At 43.2% G+C, this 19,180-nt stretch overlaps 1 protein-coding gene across 14 annotated transcripts in view; it reads right to left on the reverse strand.

Annotated features, from left to right (window-relative positions):
• shank3a (SH3 and multiple ankyrin repeat domains 3a) overlaps positions 1-5,807 on the reverse strand; it is an 80,354-nt gene extending 74,547 nt beyond the window's left edge. For all 14 annotated transcript variants that reach the window (XR_013299530.1, XM_077595746.1, XM_077595745.1 and 11 more), the window contains exons 1-2: positions 5,706-5,807; positions 101-515 (exon numbers count right to left, since the gene is read on the reverse strand). Coding sequence is in view for 13 of the 14 variants with exons in the window: in XM_077595746.1 (XP_077451872.1) it covers positions 101-163 (63 nt within the window). In the remaining variant the exon portion in view is untranslated. The remainder of the gene's footprint in view (positions 1-100; positions 516-5,705) is intronic.
• Positions 5,808-19,180: the final 13,373 nt, after the last annotated feature.

Here is a 19,180-nt window from a genome sequence, read left to right on the forward strand (position 1 = left end):
GTGTCGCGAATGGAGCGAAAAGTCAGACGGGAGCGGTCGGCCGGCGGGACGGGCGGACACATGCACGCACGCACGCACTCACGCACGCACCATCTCTTACCGTCTGTTGCAGGTCCGGGATTCCAATGCGGATGACCACCGCGTTGCCCTCGGGCTCCTCCATGGGTGTCGTGGCGGCGGGGGGCGACAGCGGCCAGACGGGACCGTCGCCGACGTCCTCTTCGGGGGAGCTGCCGCCGACGCTGCCGGCTCCCCGGCTGCCGTCGGAGCCGCGCGTGGAAGGGGAGGGGGCGCACGGGGGGGTGCGCGCGCGCCGCCGTCGCCGCGGCGGGCCGGGCGGCTGGCGTCGGCCGGCCGACGGCCGGAGGCACGCGAAGTGGCGCTCCGGCTTAGTTAGGGTGTTCTCCCAGCCGCGCTCGGGCTCGAGGGCTCACGTCCGCCAGCGGTGGCACGCGCAGCCGGCTGGCGGCCGCACACGCCCAACGCTCGCGCCTCCTGCGGCGGGCATCTTTTGACTGGGAAGGGAAAAAAAGAGAGAGGAAGGGAGGGAGGGAGTGGCTTAAGAGGTGGGAAATGGCTTTCCGTATATTTTGGAGATGTTGCTTAGAACAGAATACTGGTTGGACAATACTGGACATTGAAAAATAGATCTGCAATATTTGGGGGATATTTGTATTCCCCGTTCTTCTGTACGAGGGGAAAATTAGCAGAATGGAGTTGGAATTCGGACTTGAATGTGAGAATGTTGTCCACTTTTTTTCATTAGATGTGGGGGTTTTTTTCAGGAAAAAAAGGGACAGGAAATAAAAATGGCCAACATTTAGATTTTTTTTCTGGAAAAGATAGGTGGACAACATTCTGAATTTAAACTCAGGATCTTGACCACCTTTTCTGAAGAAAAAAATGGTGGACAACATTTTGATTTTCTCTGAAAAAGAAAAAGAAAGCTGAATTCAGATTTTTTTCTAAAAAAAGTGGCCAAGACTTTAAAGTCAGAATCTTGACCACCTTTTCTGAAAATAAGATAGACAACGTTCTTATTTTTCTCTGAAAAAAATAGACCAGCATTCAGCTTTCATCTCACAATTCAGACATTGTCAGAATCTTTTTCTGAAGAAAAAAAACTGTCCCAATTTTAAAATTTTCCTCCAGAAAAAGAAAAATGAGACCAAGATTCAAACTCTAAGGTTAAAATTTTGATTTTAATGCCAGAATTAAAGCCACACTCTGACTTTAAAATCTAAATTTTGGCTACCACGGCAAAGAATCTGACTTGTTTGGAGATTCAAGTCAGCAGTATCTGAATTTCCAAATTCTGAGCCGCTCTTATGATGTTGATGAATTAAAACTTGGATTAAGACTTGGATTAAATGCTGCCCGCCACTAAGAAATGTTTTTATATTCTGAGATACCCTCTGCACTGCGTCCTTGCGCAAATGACCGATCAATGGTCCTAAAATGCCAAGAGAAGATGACTTAGCAGAAGCTTGCGTCGCCATTTAAAACGGATAATCCCACCTGATCCGTATGCGATAATCACCTTCATACATTCTGCATGCTTTACTAAAGACTCTCTTTATCATTAACATTTCTCTAAATTATCATCAGCTGTATTTTTCCCTCAATTTTGCACAGATGTTGACGTAAAAACAGAAGGATGCGAGGCAGGGAATATTGTTAAATGCAACGCATACGCCAAAAAGAAAATAGACGTCGGAAAATACTCCTCGGATTCGTCGTGATAGAGCGGTCGTCATTTGATCCCAGATTTCATGACGAATCCTTTCACTTAATTAATTTCCCGTCGCTCGTCTGGAGCCTTAGGGGGGGTGGGGTCCCCCCTTCCCTTGAAATCTGCATGTATTGTCTGACATTATAAAATCGCCATTTGTGCCAATGGAGCAGAAATATAGTTACTACACGGTTACGCAATGTACTTTTCGATTACGCCTCCCTGACTTATTTTTTTCCGTCCCTTGCTGTCACGTCTCTGAAAACGTAACCACCTCAATGGGAAGATATAATATAATACAATGGCTGTATTAGCGCAGCGTTGAATTGGTTTGACGGTCCATTTTTCCTAGGCAACGCACAACAGACGGCAAAAAAGCGCTTTCAAGCGCTGTAAAAAATAACTATTTTATATCGAGGACAACATGAATTGAAAGGGTATAATTATCAAATCCTCCCACTTTATGTCATCGGCGGTTCAATGTTCTCTTATTAGACTGACCGTGAACTTCTTTTGGCGCATTTGAATCCTATGAAACGGGCTCATCATTTTCTGAACACTTGCTAAATTAGCTGGCGCGCTACCAAAGTGTCACACTGCAGTCCACTTCCAATCCCAGGCACGGTTATTTTCTTGACCGGCAGCCAAAGTCATTAAAATAAGTCATGATTGTACAAGTCATCTGCATACCTTCATTCGCTTACTATTCTATTCATTTACCACAAGGAGACGTCCAATCTATTTGAAGAGGAAGTTGGGCAGCTAAAAAACGTTCAGCGTATTTACTCGGATATAAGCCGCCCCTGTGTATAAGCCGCACCCTTAAAATTGCCTTAAAATTGTTGAATTTTACAATTTCTCGTGTATAAGCCGTCCCCTAATTCACAGTTTTCACCTCCATATTCATGGTTATATTAGGGAGTACAAATGAGTGACTTTGAAGGGAAAATCTAAAGAAAAATTATCGCACATGGTATTTCTGCGATACTGTATGAATCAAAAGCACATTATTAGGGTCAATATCATAAGGAAGTTAATATACCTGTCTTTGTGAAAAGAAATAAGTCTATCTTCACGAGAACCTGATGCTTTTTAATGACTTACAATTTTCTTACCAGAACTTTAAGATGTTGTGGCGGCCAAATTGCTTCTATGTCGAAAGATCTCGTTTTTTTATTGTTCATATTACTGCAATAGTTGTCACTTTCGAACAAGAAATAAAAAGAAATGTGTAGTGGTACAGTGTTCCCCAAGTCTCTGGGTGCAATAATAGCATGGGATACACATTATGCAGGTATCAAGGCTGATATTTTAACGATCGACCGCAAGACCTTCGATCAGCCTTAAATACTATTGCTGACATGGTAAACGCTAAGAAAAAATAAAAATAAATTTATTTTAGCATTTTATCCGTTTATCTTTTCTCTATTTTGAAATAAAAGACCATATCGGGCGCATTGTCTTGCGTTATGGCATTTCGTCTTTGTCACCTTGCAGTTTCGTGCATGTCGTCTTTTTATGCGCATATAAGCCGTACTCTCGATTCAGTCTTTTCTTTGTCCGACAAATGCGGCTTATATGCGAGTAAATGCGGTAGATACATTGCCAAAATGAACTTCGCTCAAGTACTCCCCGATACCGATGACGTCATTTTAAAGACAAAGTGTCAGTATAGGTGCAGCACGGGTTAACATATATCTTGCAAGATTTTGGAGCTGTACCCAAAAAAAGGAATAGGGTGTCTAGCCCTTGATTTTAACATAACACTGTGTAAAGGACTGTGTCCTTTTCAATGGGATTTCTGGGAACAAATCACAGAAAATAATCTCCCCCAAAATAAAATAATCCTAGCCCGACGTAAGAGTCTCCACGCCGGCTTTATCGATCCCGACCCGCAAAGGAGCCCCTCAAGTGAAAATGATTGCCAGCTGCGCTCTTCTCCATCCTGGCGTGAATAAACAGGAACTGCTGTCTTTTATGGCACCCCATGAAAGGCAAAAACAGTATTTGACGGGGGCTGGAAAGCGCTTTCTAAAGACGCCGTTCGCTTGTCGAGTCAAGGCGCGACAGGTGCGGCCGAGTAAACGTTCAAGACGTGCGATGAGGCACTTCAACGGTAAAAGCTGCGGAGCTCGGCGGCGACTGGTCGTTCATGCAAGTAACTCGAAAGTTATCATTAGCTTAACTCATTCACCGTCAGCCCAAGTCAAATACTTTGTATTGTAGTGTGAATTAAAATGAATAAATAAATTTGAAAAAAATAAAAACACCTTAGACGTTCAATCCAATCCAATACCTTAAAACAGTGGTCCCCAACCACCAGTCCGTGGACCGGGACCAGTCCACGAGCTACTTCGTGCCGGTCCGTCAAGGTAAAAAATATTAACGTTTTCAATCTCGCCCTCCTACTTGAACTGAGGAACGTTGTTATCATAATAATAATTATAAATAATTGCTATTATGCTTGGGACTTGTATATTTTTGCCTTCGTCGGTGTCGTTCGTGCACCGACCTCACCCCCACACAATTTTGTCTTAAGTTGTCGCCCTCCCCAATAGCCGGTCCACAAAAAAATAGAAAGAGCTTTACCGGTCCGCGCTGAGAAAAAGGTTGGGGACCACTGCCCTAAAATGTTTAAGAAGTGACCCGGAATATCCCCCAAAATGAACACGAAATGATCTGAGAATGCTCCAAAAAAAGACCATGTCCAAATTCTACAGAAAATGACCCAAAATGCTTTAAAATAACGAGAAAGTTCACCAAAATAATCAGGAAGTGAAGAGTGAATGCCCTCAATTCAACAGGTAATTCCCCGAAATCAGAGAAGTGACCAAAATCAACAGGATGTTACATGCGAATGACCCCCAAAAACAACAGTAAATACCCCATAATCAAGAGAAAGCTGTTGAAATGCTTTAAATAAATAGAAAGAGACCCAAAATCAAGGGAAAGTGACTTAGCAATGAAGAAACAATCGATGAGTTTACGGAAAGCAATAGTGTTTGCACACAATTGCTCTAGAAATCGCATTTTGTAGTTATTAAGACATTTTATCATCTTGATTTTTGGGTTCGGTCAAAAGTCTCGGTGAGTTTTGGTGTTCTCGACCTTTCATGAGCATACTAAATAGTATTTAGCAAACCTTTTAAATATGTATCTATGGTGACCAGATGTCCCATTTTACGTGGGAAATTGAGATTGTGTTCGTATGCTCCTGTTTTTTTTTAATCTATATTGTTGCATTTACGAAATGAATGACTGTTTGTGATTTCCGTGGCCAAATGCGGATAGAAAATAAAGTAGCTGAGGGCGCAAGGGGCGAGTAATCAGCGCTGGCTCGGAGTGTTAACATTACTGAGGGAGAAATGAGCCGAGATGCCTTATTACTAATGACTGTGTACAAGGCACCTGCGGGAACAGTGCGCGAATATTGCTTCAACCCCATTTTGCCATCGCTCTCCAAAACAGTCTGCCTGCCAGATGACTGTTTTCGAGGCGAAACGGTTAGTGTTTGGCAGCGAGAATTCTCAAAATGGCGGCTTCTCGCTTTTAGGTGCCTCCAATGGTCTGCTAACAATTTTGACTCAAAGAGTCTCCATCAGAATTAGGAATATAAAAGTCTTTTTAATCTGGTTTCGGGGATGCTCTGCCCCCAAAATGGTCGAGAATTCGACCAGAAATACGCCAAAATCATGTTTGCCATTTTCCAGGTCCTCAGTCAACAGTCATTGCCTGTTTAAAAAGCGAGATTTAAAGCAAATCCAACAATTGTAGATGTACTCATATTCTGGGATTATATTTATGTGAACGACAGTTTGCAACAAGTGCAAAATTCGACGTCATCACTCAATTCCACACCCAATCAGCCGGTCAAACGTTAGCAAAGCGTCAAGCAGATTATGCGGTCAGCCATGGTTAAAAACACCCCGTAGAAATTGACACGTGCGTCTTCACACACTGTCGCGAGACGTACCGTGCGGCAGCGCTTCCGTCTGAACGGGTGGTCAACGGGTGGAACGAGCTAGCGTGTTCGTTCCTAGCGCAGTCTTCGAGAAGCTAACACGCCTCTTACCGCGAGTGGTAAAGAGCTAATAGGATCACAGGCCGGCCATCTGGCCTGGTTGCCGCCACATTGCTATAAATAGACATGCTAATAACGTTAATAGCAACTTGATGCTGACCGCCACTCGACCGGTCTTATGGTAGCGCTACCCAGCGGCAGTCTTAGCTTAACTACTGGCCGAAAAAATGAGCACTTGTTTTGGAATGTGATGTCAAGGTCACTTTGTTGTTTCGAGTAACATTCTGTTGATTTTGGGTCACTTTTCTGACAATTCGGGGCATTTACAGATCACCTTTGAGGTACATTTTTATTCGCCCTCTCTCCCAGTCAGATGGGATGTCCCGCGGCCAACAAGTTCATCCCCCTAAACTTTGCGCGAGACACAACCCCGTACAGTTTAATGCGGCTATTCGTCTTATTTTTTGCTAACATTGACTGAGGATCGCCCGTGCTACCGCAGCCTCGCGGGAGACTGTGGTCGATTTTCCCGGGGAAGCCTGGACCACTCAGCCTTGCTGGCGTCCATCACGTCGGCACCGACAGATGTCGAGAAGCGCAAACGGGCAAAACATCCTGCCCTGCTTTCCGTCTTGCTTTGTTGAATCCCTAAATTAGCTGAGAGACGGCTTCGTGAGATGCGAGCCACTTGATGTACCTTGCCGCTGCACTCTTTGCTAATTGCCTCCGTAGGAATACGATAACAAGGGCTGCGCACAGAGAATAGCAAATGAGAGCCAGAGCTAAAATGTATACCAGGTAGGCCTGCACGATGTCTCGTTTGAACTGTGACATTGTGGGACATGCGATACTTTTATTATTAGAGGTCGTTGTTTACGAGACATATCTGGCGATTCTAATGAGCTGCACGCTCTCTGCTGACAACTTAAACTCCTCTGCTAACATAAAAACGAGCGGTGACAGCTGCTCGCTATGTGATACATTGATCTTGGAGACTTCAAACCTATGCCCCAATCGGATGCTTCAATTGGGCGCCTTTTGGTGGTCACCTGCTCCCCTCCCATCTTGCATGCAACATGCTACTACCCCCTTGAATAAGATTATGACATTAAAATCTGAATCTCGGCCAACTTTTTTTCTTCAGAGAGGCTTAACTTGAAATCCTACCACATTAATTGGTTAAGTAGATAGTCAGAATCTGCTCCCAAAAACGGCTTTTTAAATTAACATTTATTGGGTGCCATTGATGACGATAGAGGTCCAACTTTGTTCATAAATACGAATAAAATCCAACAAGGAGTTTTTCACGGAGACGATTGGGGATAAAACATATGACGACATAGTACACATGTCACCGTCCCCGAGGGTAACGATGCGGAGTGTATCATTGCGACCCTAATTAGCGCCGGGACGCCGCAATATGTTCAGGAGCCCTCTGACATCTGGCGATCATTTTTGACACCGTCATACTAATATCAAGCTTAATTACATTGATGTCTGGAAAGCTCGTTATTACCCACACGTACTAAACGGACTCAGCCGCACCTGTCGGAATGCTGTTTGGAAAGGGATGAAAGAAAACCTTGTGTAGAGTTTTCAGGATTGGCAAAGGAGACATTCCATTAGTGCTTCGTAATTAGTGAATCACAGTAAATCAGCGGTGTCAAATGTATTTTTGACACTGGCAAAATTCTAGTTTGGGCTATCGTCAGAGGGCCGTTATGTCTGTCAATTTGCGTTGCCACGATTAATAGACAACTAATAGATTATGAAATTAATTGGCCACTATCACCATTTTTATTTGTTGCGGTCCCCCATGTATAATAAATACTATTTGACATTTTCTTTTCTCATCATTAATGTTGTTGAATAGGCTAATCAGCGACAACCTTGGAATCGAACCAACGGCGCTGAAAGAATGACGGCTTTACTGAATATAAATATTGATAAAAGGCTCCTGAGTATTCTAGTTGTTTTGGAGTTAGTCTTTTGCAGGCTTGTACATTAGTGTTTTACTATCTTTTAGTGCATTGGACTGTATCAAGATGAGTGCTGGAGGGGAAAATGAGTGCCAAGTGTTTCCAGGAGAGTGAAGGGGGGATAAGAAGAAGAAAAAAAAAAAATCAGAAGATCCTACTTTACTTTCGGGGCCCGTCGTCATGAAAAGTTAACTCTGACATGTGGAAATGGAAAAATCATGGCTCTGACCAAAGTGCCAGCCTGAATACACTGTGCCAAAAGCATTCTTGATTATGTGTTTACTGCCTTAGAAAACATATTTTGCGTCCGTGACATTGGAGTGCCATAACAACTATAACGATGCTAACATTACGCAATCGAAGAAGGCATAAGTCGCCTTGAATTGCGGACACTGTTATGTTTGAGATGAAATAAAAGTCTAACTAAAGAGCGACCAATATATTGGATTATGATCAGATATATGGACCAATTTTGAAGATCGTCAATCAGCCGATATACAGATTAACAAGCAGATATAATAGGACAACCGTTACGTTCACTGTTTGAGAGGATCTTTGTTACTAGCTTCCTAGAAGTAAGATGGCTTTCTTGTATTCCTTTTTTTTAGCGATGTCTGTATTTGGTGTCCTTTACCTTGAACGTCATTGTTTATACTATGTATATGCTAATGGATAGTGCTATGCTAATGTGGACGCTATTCACTAATTGTAACCCTCATTGCCGTGTGCAACAGCTAGCATTGCTCCTATACTGGTCTTGAAATACTCAAATTAAGGCAACTCTCTCCTCATCACCATTAAAGCGAGGCGAATTGAGGCAAATAATAGCAGCACGTTTGAAGTGTCTTAAATCAATGTATCACTTAATGAGCGGTTGTCAGAGCTAGGTGAGGCTGTCGGGTTATTTGTATTGGGGATTTTTTTTTTTTTTTGTCTGTGCAGGCCCAAAATATTGATGAATTTCACCAGAATAAAGAAAAAAAACTGTTTGGACATTTAGGTTATGTTGTGCTGGAAAATTGGACCAAACCAGACCATTGTAAAAAAAAAAAGCCTGTCTTTGAAATATCAATGAAACAAGGCATTCAAAATAGGGTTAACCGAGGCCCGGCGGTTATCCGCTGAGCTGCGGCAGTCTTTCCATAGACCGTCCGTGCGTGCGTTTGTGTCTCGGCCATCTTGGCAGCGTCCATTGCCGCCTTAGGGACTGCTAAGGCAAACAAATATGGATTGATGCAGTCCCCCGTGTCGCTTTGGCAGACGGACCACCTCCCGTTTTCGAGACCTTCACTGGATGGCTTCCCAGCATGCTTTGCTTGGAAAGAACTTGCCGTCCTGTTAAGACGCTTATTGAAGCTAAGGGCTATTGGACGCAAATCGCTTCCCGGGTATTTTCTCCTTGGAGTTTTTTTTAAAGACTCCTACCTGCTATCCCTCACAATTTAGTTTTGAAAATCCTTCATGTCTGAATGTATTTATTTATCTTCATCATCCTGTTATTGAGTTTATCACAAGTAGATGTCCAATCCTTTTGAAGCGGATGAACCTTCGCTCGTTCATTGCCAAGCTTCAAATGGATTGGATGTCTACTAGTAATGAAGAAATCGATGGGAGGGTGCATCTTAACGAGAGGAAGAACTCATTTTTAACCGCGTGAAATTTTGAACAGAGAGGCAAGCATAACACAGCCTCCAGCATCTCCTGACTTTGGAAAAATCCCAGAATCCCCCCCTGTTGATCCATCATCAACTGTTCCCATATCCTTGTTGCCAGGCTGGAATGTGTGCACAGTGCTGGCTTGAACACACAAGTTGTTAAATGGCACCCAGAGAGCGAGCGAGAGAGATAGACCATACAAACGGTCTGTTCTTCAACTCAAGTGCTGATACATTGATTGACCCATTTTTCTGGGTGGGAAGGTCAATGTTCGCGCAAACATGATGTCACGAGGTGTGGGAACCTCTGGGCGACTCATAGATTCCTATGGATTTGGAAACCAAAATGTTGATCTAGTTTTGGTCCCTGACTGTTTTAGGTCACTGTCCGGGTCGTGTTTCAGTCATGATCTTTGAATTGCTTCGATTATGCTCTTGGTTTAGCCTCGGTCTTTAGGTGGGTTTTAGTCTCAATTTCAGTATCCATTTGGGTTTAACTAGGTTTTCGTGTAAATCGTGGTATCAGTCTTGGTCTTGTTGTGGTCCTTTATTCTCATTTCAGGATCTGTCTCATTTCAGTCTCGGTCTTATTCTCCATCTCTGTAGGAGCCTTGGTCTTGTTTCGGTCTTTGTCTTATTTGGTCATGCTCTTCGTCTGAATTCAGATTGGTTTCATTATCAGTCTTGAAATCAGTCTTGGTCTTGTTTTAGTCTTTGTCTTAATGCAAGATAATTGTGATTCAAGGCAAGCTGTAGTCTTGAGTACGGCACCACAAAGCGAACAAAAGAAGTTCAATTGCACCACTAATCAAAATAAATACATGTAATTCGATCAAACAGTCTGGAATTGAATGGAATTCTAGCCTTCTTCTTCCCTGCTGTGGCGTAAATTCTGTAATGTGAGGACCTCCTCTGAAGCTCATCAAAGTTTTACCATGGCATTCAAGCCAGGAACAAACGTGTTCACGTTACACAAAATAGATTTTAACCATTTTCAGGAATTGAAAATTACATGGCGTACAACGCTAAATCACTATTTTTTTTTCCTTCTAATGCACGTGTCAAAGTGGCAGCCCGGGGGCCAAATCTGGCCCACCGCATCATTTTGCGTGGCCCGGGAAAGTGAATCATGAGTGCCGACTTTCTGTTTTAGGATCAAATTAAAATGAAGAGTATAGATGTATATTAAATTTCCTGATTATCCCCCTTTCAAATCAATAATTGTAATTTTTTAATAATTTTTTTCTGTGTTTTTAGTTCAAAAATCATTTTGTAAAATCTAAAAATCTATTTTAAAAAAAGCTAAAATAAACATTGTTTTAGATCTATAAAAAACTGAATATTCAGGACTTTTAATCCAGTTCTTTTAATCCATTTATAAATAAAAATCTAAATATTATATCTAAAATTGTCCAGCCCACGTGAAATCAAGTTGACGTTAAAGTGGCCAGAGTCTGACACCCTTGTTCTAATGAGTTTAATAGAATTCATTTGGTTAAAAAAAACAGTATATGTCATTTACCCACTATTTACATCTCTCAAACAATATCCAATTTAATATTGCCGTTCGTTTGTGTCTCACGTAGACTGCGGCATTTACAGTACGAACTGGTTTTGGTCGTTGAAACAGCTGGTGGTGTAAATAAATTGAACGGCTTTGTTTTGTGTGTGTGTGGGGCAGCGGAAGAGATAAGTGGAAACGCGGGGATCGGTGTTCACCCATGCAGAGCGCAGGAACGGCAATCTAACAGAGTCGAAAAACAAACTGCCGTGACTCCACGCCGGAACACCTGCCATCCGGCTCGGCTCCATTAAGGAAATAACGAAATATGGCGAAAAAAAGCTCGGTCAGGGTTATAAAAAGGGTTTATAAAAACCGCTAGTGCCGTTAAAAAATACAGAAAAGGAACCGTCAGTCTAACATCCAGATCATGGTGAACCTTCACCCCCGGAAAGATGCCGTTATGTAGCGCTACTGAAAAGCAATCATAGCAGGAATAAATGCAATCAGTTTTCGTGCTGTCATACACATTTTAATGGTCAATTATTAAAAGGATCGGGCTTTGAAGAGTTAAAATTCTGCTATGTGAACTTTGAAGCAGCTAGCATTGCAAATCAACTTCCCCCTCATCCCGCCCATATACCCCCCCCCCCCCCCCCCCCCCCCAAAAAAAACACTATTTGCAGTAGTTCCCCGCGGATGAAAAGGCCATTATCCTTTGCGCTTAACCTATAATCTGCGGTTAAAGGCCAACATGGAAATGACAACAGTGCTCCCAAAGCCAATAAAGAAGAGTAGCAATGCCTCCAGAGTCTCACCTGGATGGAATTTCAATTTGGGATGATTAAAAAAAATTAAGGAGATATTGTTTGGGGGCAAAAGTTGTTCATGTGCTACACAAACGCCGGATAACTTTGATAACCGATGATTAGGAACAGGGGTTGAGAATTGGCAGGAAGTATCACTATGGGGTAGATTAGGAAAACACAATTATAGTGATCAGGTAAGTAGATTGTACTCCACATCAGTCGACAAATACACGTTGATTATACTTAATATTGGCTTGAGTGACTCCAGCTGCTTGATAGATTATGTAATCAAGACTAAAAGTGGGATTCTGGGAGACTAACTTTTGAAAAGAGTAGTTTTGGGTGCAAAATTTCTTCAAAGATCAACGCTGACGTGCTGGATTAACTCATTGGCTGCCATGGACTTGGCTTTCAATTCGATACAGAACCAAAATGGCTGCCTTGAAGCAAAATTTAATTCAACATCAAAAGTGACGTGCTGGAATTATTGACACATTGGCTGGTAAAACGTCCAATCCATATGAAGTGGGAGGTCTGACAGCGGCGTAATCACTGCCAGATACAGAATTTAGAGACCATTTTCACTTCTCCATTGTTTTTTTTTAACTTGAACTCTTAATTTGTTTTAAATAAAAGTACTTCTTTTTGAAGTGCAATTTTTCTACTGCACCGTGTAAACATTTTACCGAGGCTCTCAAGCTTGTACACACTTGCGATTCAATCTTTCCATCCAATTACTTCCATGAAACCACACAAGTACAGTACAAGGATGCGAGTACAAACTTGACGGCGTCGCCTCGCTTTCAGCCGATGTGAAAGATTAACACCGTTGATTTACTACTCACTGGAAGACGAGGAGTGTGTCTGCCCGTTGCCTAGGAGACGGAAATGAAATCTTTGTTTGGGATCAATTTGCAGTATTTTTTCAAAAGCTCCCAATGTTTTTTTTGCTGTCTTGCAACAATCACACAAATGCACAATTGATACAGAATTTGTCAAATGTTTTGAGGGACATCTCCATGGAAACGAGAACGTTTCTGGAGGAATTGCGCTTTGTTGGGTTACTTCCGATTCATTTTCGGGTGAATTCGTGGGCTGCCGTTGACGACGCTAGGCATCCGATCCGTTTTGAGGGTACACGGTCGATTGGTCGCCGGTCTTTTGGTCGCCCAGAAGGTTATTGATAATTACCATTTAAATCGTTGCTCAAATTCTCTAAATACAAACTGAATTATTATTTAGTCATACTTAATGCCCTAGTAATTATTAGGCTAAAGAAAAGCTCCAAATTTCCCGGACTTTTATTGGGGTTTTTTGGAGAACTTGTTAAGACCCTGACTGACGTAGCTTCTTAAAGGGACAGCAACGCATGTACATACAAACTCTTATACACACACGTTGGCTCAGTGAAACTGCTCATGGCCATTGTTGGCTTTTACTGATTGCGTAGACCGTGTTGTTTTACCTTGTTTTGTCGTCGGTCTTTTGGTCGTCGGTCTTTTGGTCGCCGGTCTTTTGGTCGCCGGTCTTTTGGTCGCCGGTCTTTTGGTCGCCGGTCTTTTGGTCGCCCGTTGTCACGGTCCGGGCGACCAAACGACCGCGACCAAAAGACCGGCGACCAAAAGACGGCGACCAAAAGACCGGCGACCAATCGACCTCACACGGTTTTGAATGGGAGCGGCGAGCGCAACGTAACTAAGTGCACTTTAATGTAATCTAATGGGAATGAATGCATGGGAACACAAGCCGAGCCGTGCCAATGCTGAAGCAAGAGGCTGCCAAAGGAAGGCCGTTGCGTGGCGACTTCATGAGGGATAAGAGCGAGAGAGCGAGCGAGAGAGAGAGATTCAGTAGGGAAAGCGTGTGGATAACCAGGCAGAGATCAATGAATCCCATTTGTCCGTTAAAGCTCAGAAAGACACATACTCGCTTGTTAACTTGCTCGCCGTCTCATTTGTAATAATGCGACCAAATGATACGAAAAGAGACTTTTAAAATGGTAGCAGACCAAAGTTTGGACGCAAATCCTTCAAAGAAACGGATGGAAAAGCATCATTCATTTAGATTATTACACTAACTTTTCCAGGTTTTTCTGTCATTTTGGGGGAAATTTGATGCATTTTTGGGGGGATTTTCTCCTGGATTTTTGCAGGTTTTAACACAAAAAAGCAGTAAGAGATGATATAAAACAATTTCTAGGTCGCTTTTTCAATTTGACACTTAAAAGCGCAAAAACTAAACTTGGTTCATTGGTCTGATTAAAAATAGCTTCTCTTTGATCGTGATATCACAGAATATGTAGTTTGATTTCGAGCCCCGTGCGACGATAAATAGGGGATTTCGAAAGGGATCGGATGTCCTTTGACATCGATGACAGCGCACGAGTAAAATAGCAAGAAGTCCCCTGGCAAAGCAATGCTTGGATACCTACAATTAGCATCCAGATTGCACACTGGTAAATGGCTGTCGCGCCGCTTCAAATCCTTTCAAGCGATAGTGCGAAGCGCTGATGAGCTTAATAGGATTTTGATTAACCCGACTTCTCGTCTCTAATGAGTAAGTGAAAACGCCAAGCCGCGCTTCGTAAAATGTTTCTTAAACTGATTTGAAATCTTCCCACACTTGCGCAGACCACTCGCTTCACGGAGGGACACCCTGGCAACCCCCCCACACCCATCCCGACCACCCCCCGCCTCTTGCTGCAGAGGTTTTGTTCGTCGCTATGGTAACTCTGCTTTTCTGCCAAGACCACTTGCACTGCACCAGATTTGACACTCGTTTTTTTCACCAGGTTTCTCTTTTCTGGCTTTTTCCCCCGACCGGACACATTTTTTATTGAGGAGTTGAAAATTCATCAACATGTGAAGATTGAATGATGGATCCTTCGTCAACAATCAAGTCGCAAGAGAACTCTTTAGCCAAAAATGCAAGATTTTTCAGTCATTTCATGTTAATTCACACAATTTACCTGATTACCTCCATTGACTCATCGTTAACTTGCTACAAATAATATTCGTATCTTTTTGTTCCCGACAAAGTTTTTGGCACGCTTCTCAACATTCCAAATTGGAGAGGTTACAAAATGTTTTAATTTTCGATTTTCCTCTTTACTTTTACGAATTCGGCGCGTTTTTGTTTCACTAACCAAAAAAAAGTCAAATTTCTAACAGCAAAAACATTTAAAAATTCACATTTAATACCCACTTTAGGCAGCCCGGCGGGTTACTCTTTAGCGCGTTGGCCTCACCGCTCTGGGGTTCTGAGTTCAAATCCAGGTCGGTCCACCTGTGTGGAGTTTGGGATGGTGTGTGTTTTCTCCGGGTACTCCAGTTTCCTCCCACATTCCAAAGACATGCATGGTAGGCTGATTGGACACTCTAAATTGCCCCTAGGTATGCTGTGAGTGTGCATGGTTGTCCGTCTCCATGTGCCCTGCAATTGGCTCTAGCCCGGAGTCAACTGGGATAGGCTCCAGCACCCCCGGCGACCCTAATGACGATAAAGCGGCTCAGAATACCCACTTTGCGCTATTTTTCATGGTCTAGAACAAGGGTGTCAGACTCGGGTCTGTTCGCGGGCCGCTTTAATGTCAACTTGATTTTACGTGGGCCGGACCATTTTAGATATAATATTTAGAATTTTTTTATAAATGGATTAAAAGAACTGGATTAAAAGCCCTGAATATTCAGTTTTTTATAGATCTAAATGTTTATTTTAACTTTTTTTAATATATTTTTTTTAGATTTTAGAAAATGATTTTTGAACTAAAAACAGAAAAAAAATATTAAAAAATTACAATTATTGATTTAAAAGGGGGAAAATCAGGAAATTTAATAAAAAGTCGGAACTCATGATTTACTTTCCCGGGCCACACAAAATGATGCGGCGGGCCAGATTTGGCACCCGGGCCGCCACTTTGACACGTGGTCTAGAAATATGGTCTTCGTAAAAACATCGTAAGAAAAATCGTATTGGATCTCATCTCATCTCATTTTCTGAACCGCTTTATCCTCATTAGGGTTGCGGGGGGTGCCAGAGCCTATCCCAGCTGACTTTGGGCCAGAGGCGGGGGACACCCTGAATTGGTGGCCAGCCAATCGCAAGCCACAAGGAGACAAACAACAATTCACACTCACACTCATACCAAGGGGCAATTTAGAGTGTCCAATCAGCCTACCATGCATGTTTTTGGAATGTGGGAGGAAAACAGAGTACCCGGAGGAAACCCACGCAGGCCCGGGGAGAATTGCAAACTACACACAGATGGACATGACCTGGATTTGAACCCAGGACCCCAGAGCTGTGAGGCCGACGCGCTAACCACTCAGATTGGATCGCAAGTCAAAAAATGTGTTAAGGGACATCGCTACTAGTGAGGGATCACTATATTGGCTCAAAAGAAAAAAAATGGCTACCTTTGTATCAGGAGAAGAGGACCCAGTGACACTCTTTGCACCTGGGCCCTGCACAAATTTCTCCTGCCATTGATTGACAATCTTGAGAAGGACTAAGCAAAGTCAATACAAGCAGGTTTCACTAAACTATTCCTCGACCTTACTGTCTCAGAAGCGTCACGTAGCAACAAACGCCGCGGGGAATATTCAGTAGGTCGAAAGCGGGCACCGGACACTACTTAATGAAAGAAGCTAAAGCTGTGACCCGCAGTAAACAGGTACTGGCATTTTCCCCGGAGCATCTGTTTTGCAAGGAAAGCACATTGTAAAGTCAAAATAAAAACTTGGGCTTTTTAAAGCCTCTCGCCGACGGCAGCGCTCGTAATTGCGAGCCAGCCGCGGCCTGAGAGAATCTCGGCCGGAATCTTGATGGGTAACCTTTACCCAGTAGGGGAGCATTTGGGTAATGAGGTCTGGGAAACCACCCGAATGCAATCGTTTTTTTTCCCGGCGTTCAATCGAGGAAGGGCCACGTCGGCCCCGCCGGGACGAGACCTCTCTCAATTTCACACAAAGAGGGCGCCGTCGCATGGAAAACGAATCACTGCCACTACGAGATGACAATTTTCTCACGAATGGAGGATCGTTCGTCAAACTGCGACTGTTCGATTTGTCGGTTGTCCATTGGAGTATTGGCCAAATTCTCATTGTTCTTTATGACATTTGGGAGCCCTGTCCTATATTTGAATCGATATAGATGGAAAAACTCCATTCGTTCTTGAAAGGGTTGATCAAGAAACGTTATGTCTTTAATAGCGTTCTTTGACCCACATAGTTTCATTGAAAAGCTGCCATTCCCTACAGACGCAAAAATGTTATTTGACGGCGTCCAATGTAAGCAGTTGTCCATCATGTCGCGGCGGCGCTGAATAAACTTGCAAAAAAATCCATTACTTCTATTACAAAGCTTGTGTTTTATTGATCGCCGTGTGACGCGCTGTAAGCTTCCAAAGGGGATGCCGTATATCACGTGGATGATGTTAAAATATACACAAATAAACTAAGACCTGATGTTTCTAAACCGGGTAGACGACTGACATGGAACGATCACGGTTCAAATAGAGTGGACGTCTTTCGCCATCAATGCATACCTGTCAACCTCTGCCGATAACTGCCCTTATAAATGATTATGATTCCCCTTACAAACCCCCCAAAAACCTTACAAACACCGTACGAGTCTTACGGTGTTTGTAAGGTTTTTGGGGGGTTTGTAAGGGGAATCATAATCATTTATAAGGGCAGTTATCGGCAAAGGTTAACAGGTATGTCAATGGCAGATAATGTTGAGTTAAATACTATGAATTAAAAGTTGAGAAAGTTATTGAATGGGTTCATAATCTGTTTCTTTGTAAAGGAATTGCCCATTAACCTAAAGGAATTGTCCTACAATTGTATTTGATCTTGGGCAACCTTGCGTTGATAACCAATGATTCACTTCCAGTTCCAATCTGTGTCACTTCCTGTTGATTTTGGAGCAATTCTTGGTCAATTGGAGTGAGGCAATTCCAGGTGACTTTCTACTGATGTTCAGTTCCTTCTTGTTGTGATTGGAGCAATTGCTTATTTCCTGTTGGTTTGAGGGCATGTTCATTCGGTACTCGGACGTTTCGTCGAAAGACGTTTGGTCGACCGGGCGTTGGGTAGAACAGACGTTTGGTAGAAGGGACGTTTGGTAGAACGGACGTTTGGCAGAACGGATGTTTGGTCGCCGGGTTGTTACTGTTGAAACCAGCTCTCAAAATTATAATCATGAGAGAGAGAGAGAGTGAGTTTAATATCTAAATATCTAACATCAAAATATCAACAGTAAACTCTGTCATAATTTGACAGCGAGCGAACCCGGCAACCAAACGTCCGTTCTACCAAACGTCCGTTCGACCAAACGTCCGGTCGACCAAACGTCCGTTCTACCAAACGTCCGGTCGACCAAACGTCCGGTCAACCAAACGTCCGGTCAACCAAACGTCCGGGAACTAAACGTCTTTCGACGAAACGTCCGGTCACGGTTCATTTGCACCCTCGGAATAAAAATTGGAAAAAGACAAAAAGTCATTTGCGCAGTGTGAATTAGGCTAAATACAAGAGTTTTCTAGCTACGCGGCACGACTGGACTCCAAAGTCGTTGTCGTGCCGTAATTACGATCTTCATATGATGGGCTCTAGTGATTGTGTCACCTGCACCCACGGTGCCATCTGATAGCCAAAAAATGGGAGCCAAGTCTCCAAGGTCGAGCCACCGAGCTGTCGTGTGCGGTCTGGGGTGTCGAGTGTCTCCCCCGTTGCGGCCATCAGTAACGACAGTGATGACTTTGCCTTTGGCTTGGCTGTTTTCTCCCCCCTTTTCCTTGAAATACCGTATTTTGGGGGGTTTATAAATCGCACGAGTCAACAACAGAAAAGCACAGCGAAGAGGAAGTTTGTTTTTTTGTATAAATTTGAGTTATTTAGTGGAGGTCTGATTTTCTTGGAGTATTCGCTCAGCATTAAAACCTTAACGTTACTTTGAATATGTCACCTCAAAAGTTTTAATCCCAGTTTGTAATTGCAGAAATTTCCCCGTATCACAAAAACCGCTTCGGTTTAAAACAAAAACACATTTCTTACTAGCGTTCCCGCTAGTCGGAGGACTAGATTAAAGCCCTGGTCGGTGCTAATCCGATGAAGAGACGAACTGAAACGGCGTCATACGACAACGCCGCGATAAGGCGCTCAAAGTCCAGCGAATCTGGCAGACGCCAGGAGATACGGTAAGCGAGCGAGGCAGCGGAGTGTCCCACGTCTCCCATGTAGATTGCTTTCGACCGCCTGTCACGGTGGGCCCAAATTACCTTGGCTATCTCGCAAACGACTGGCGGCAGCCGCCTCGGCTCGTCTTACCGAGGTTGCTTTTGTTTTTCCCCAATGTTTTCAGGTGCCACTCGTTAGCCCAGTACTCAAAAAGACACAGGAAGTTAAAATAAGTGGCATAGCGGTGTTAAAAATGAGACTTTTCATACGATTTGGTTTAGTTTTTGTTTGGTTTTTTTTAA

Source organism: Stigmatopora argus, chromosome 3 (assembly GCF_051989625.1).
Source record: "Stigmatopora argus isolate UIUO_Sarg chromosome 3, RoL_Sarg_1.0, whole genome shotgun sequence".
Lineage (NCBI taxonomy): Eukaryota > Metazoa > Chordata > Actinopteri > Syngnathiformes > Syngnathidae > Stigmatopora > Stigmatopora argus.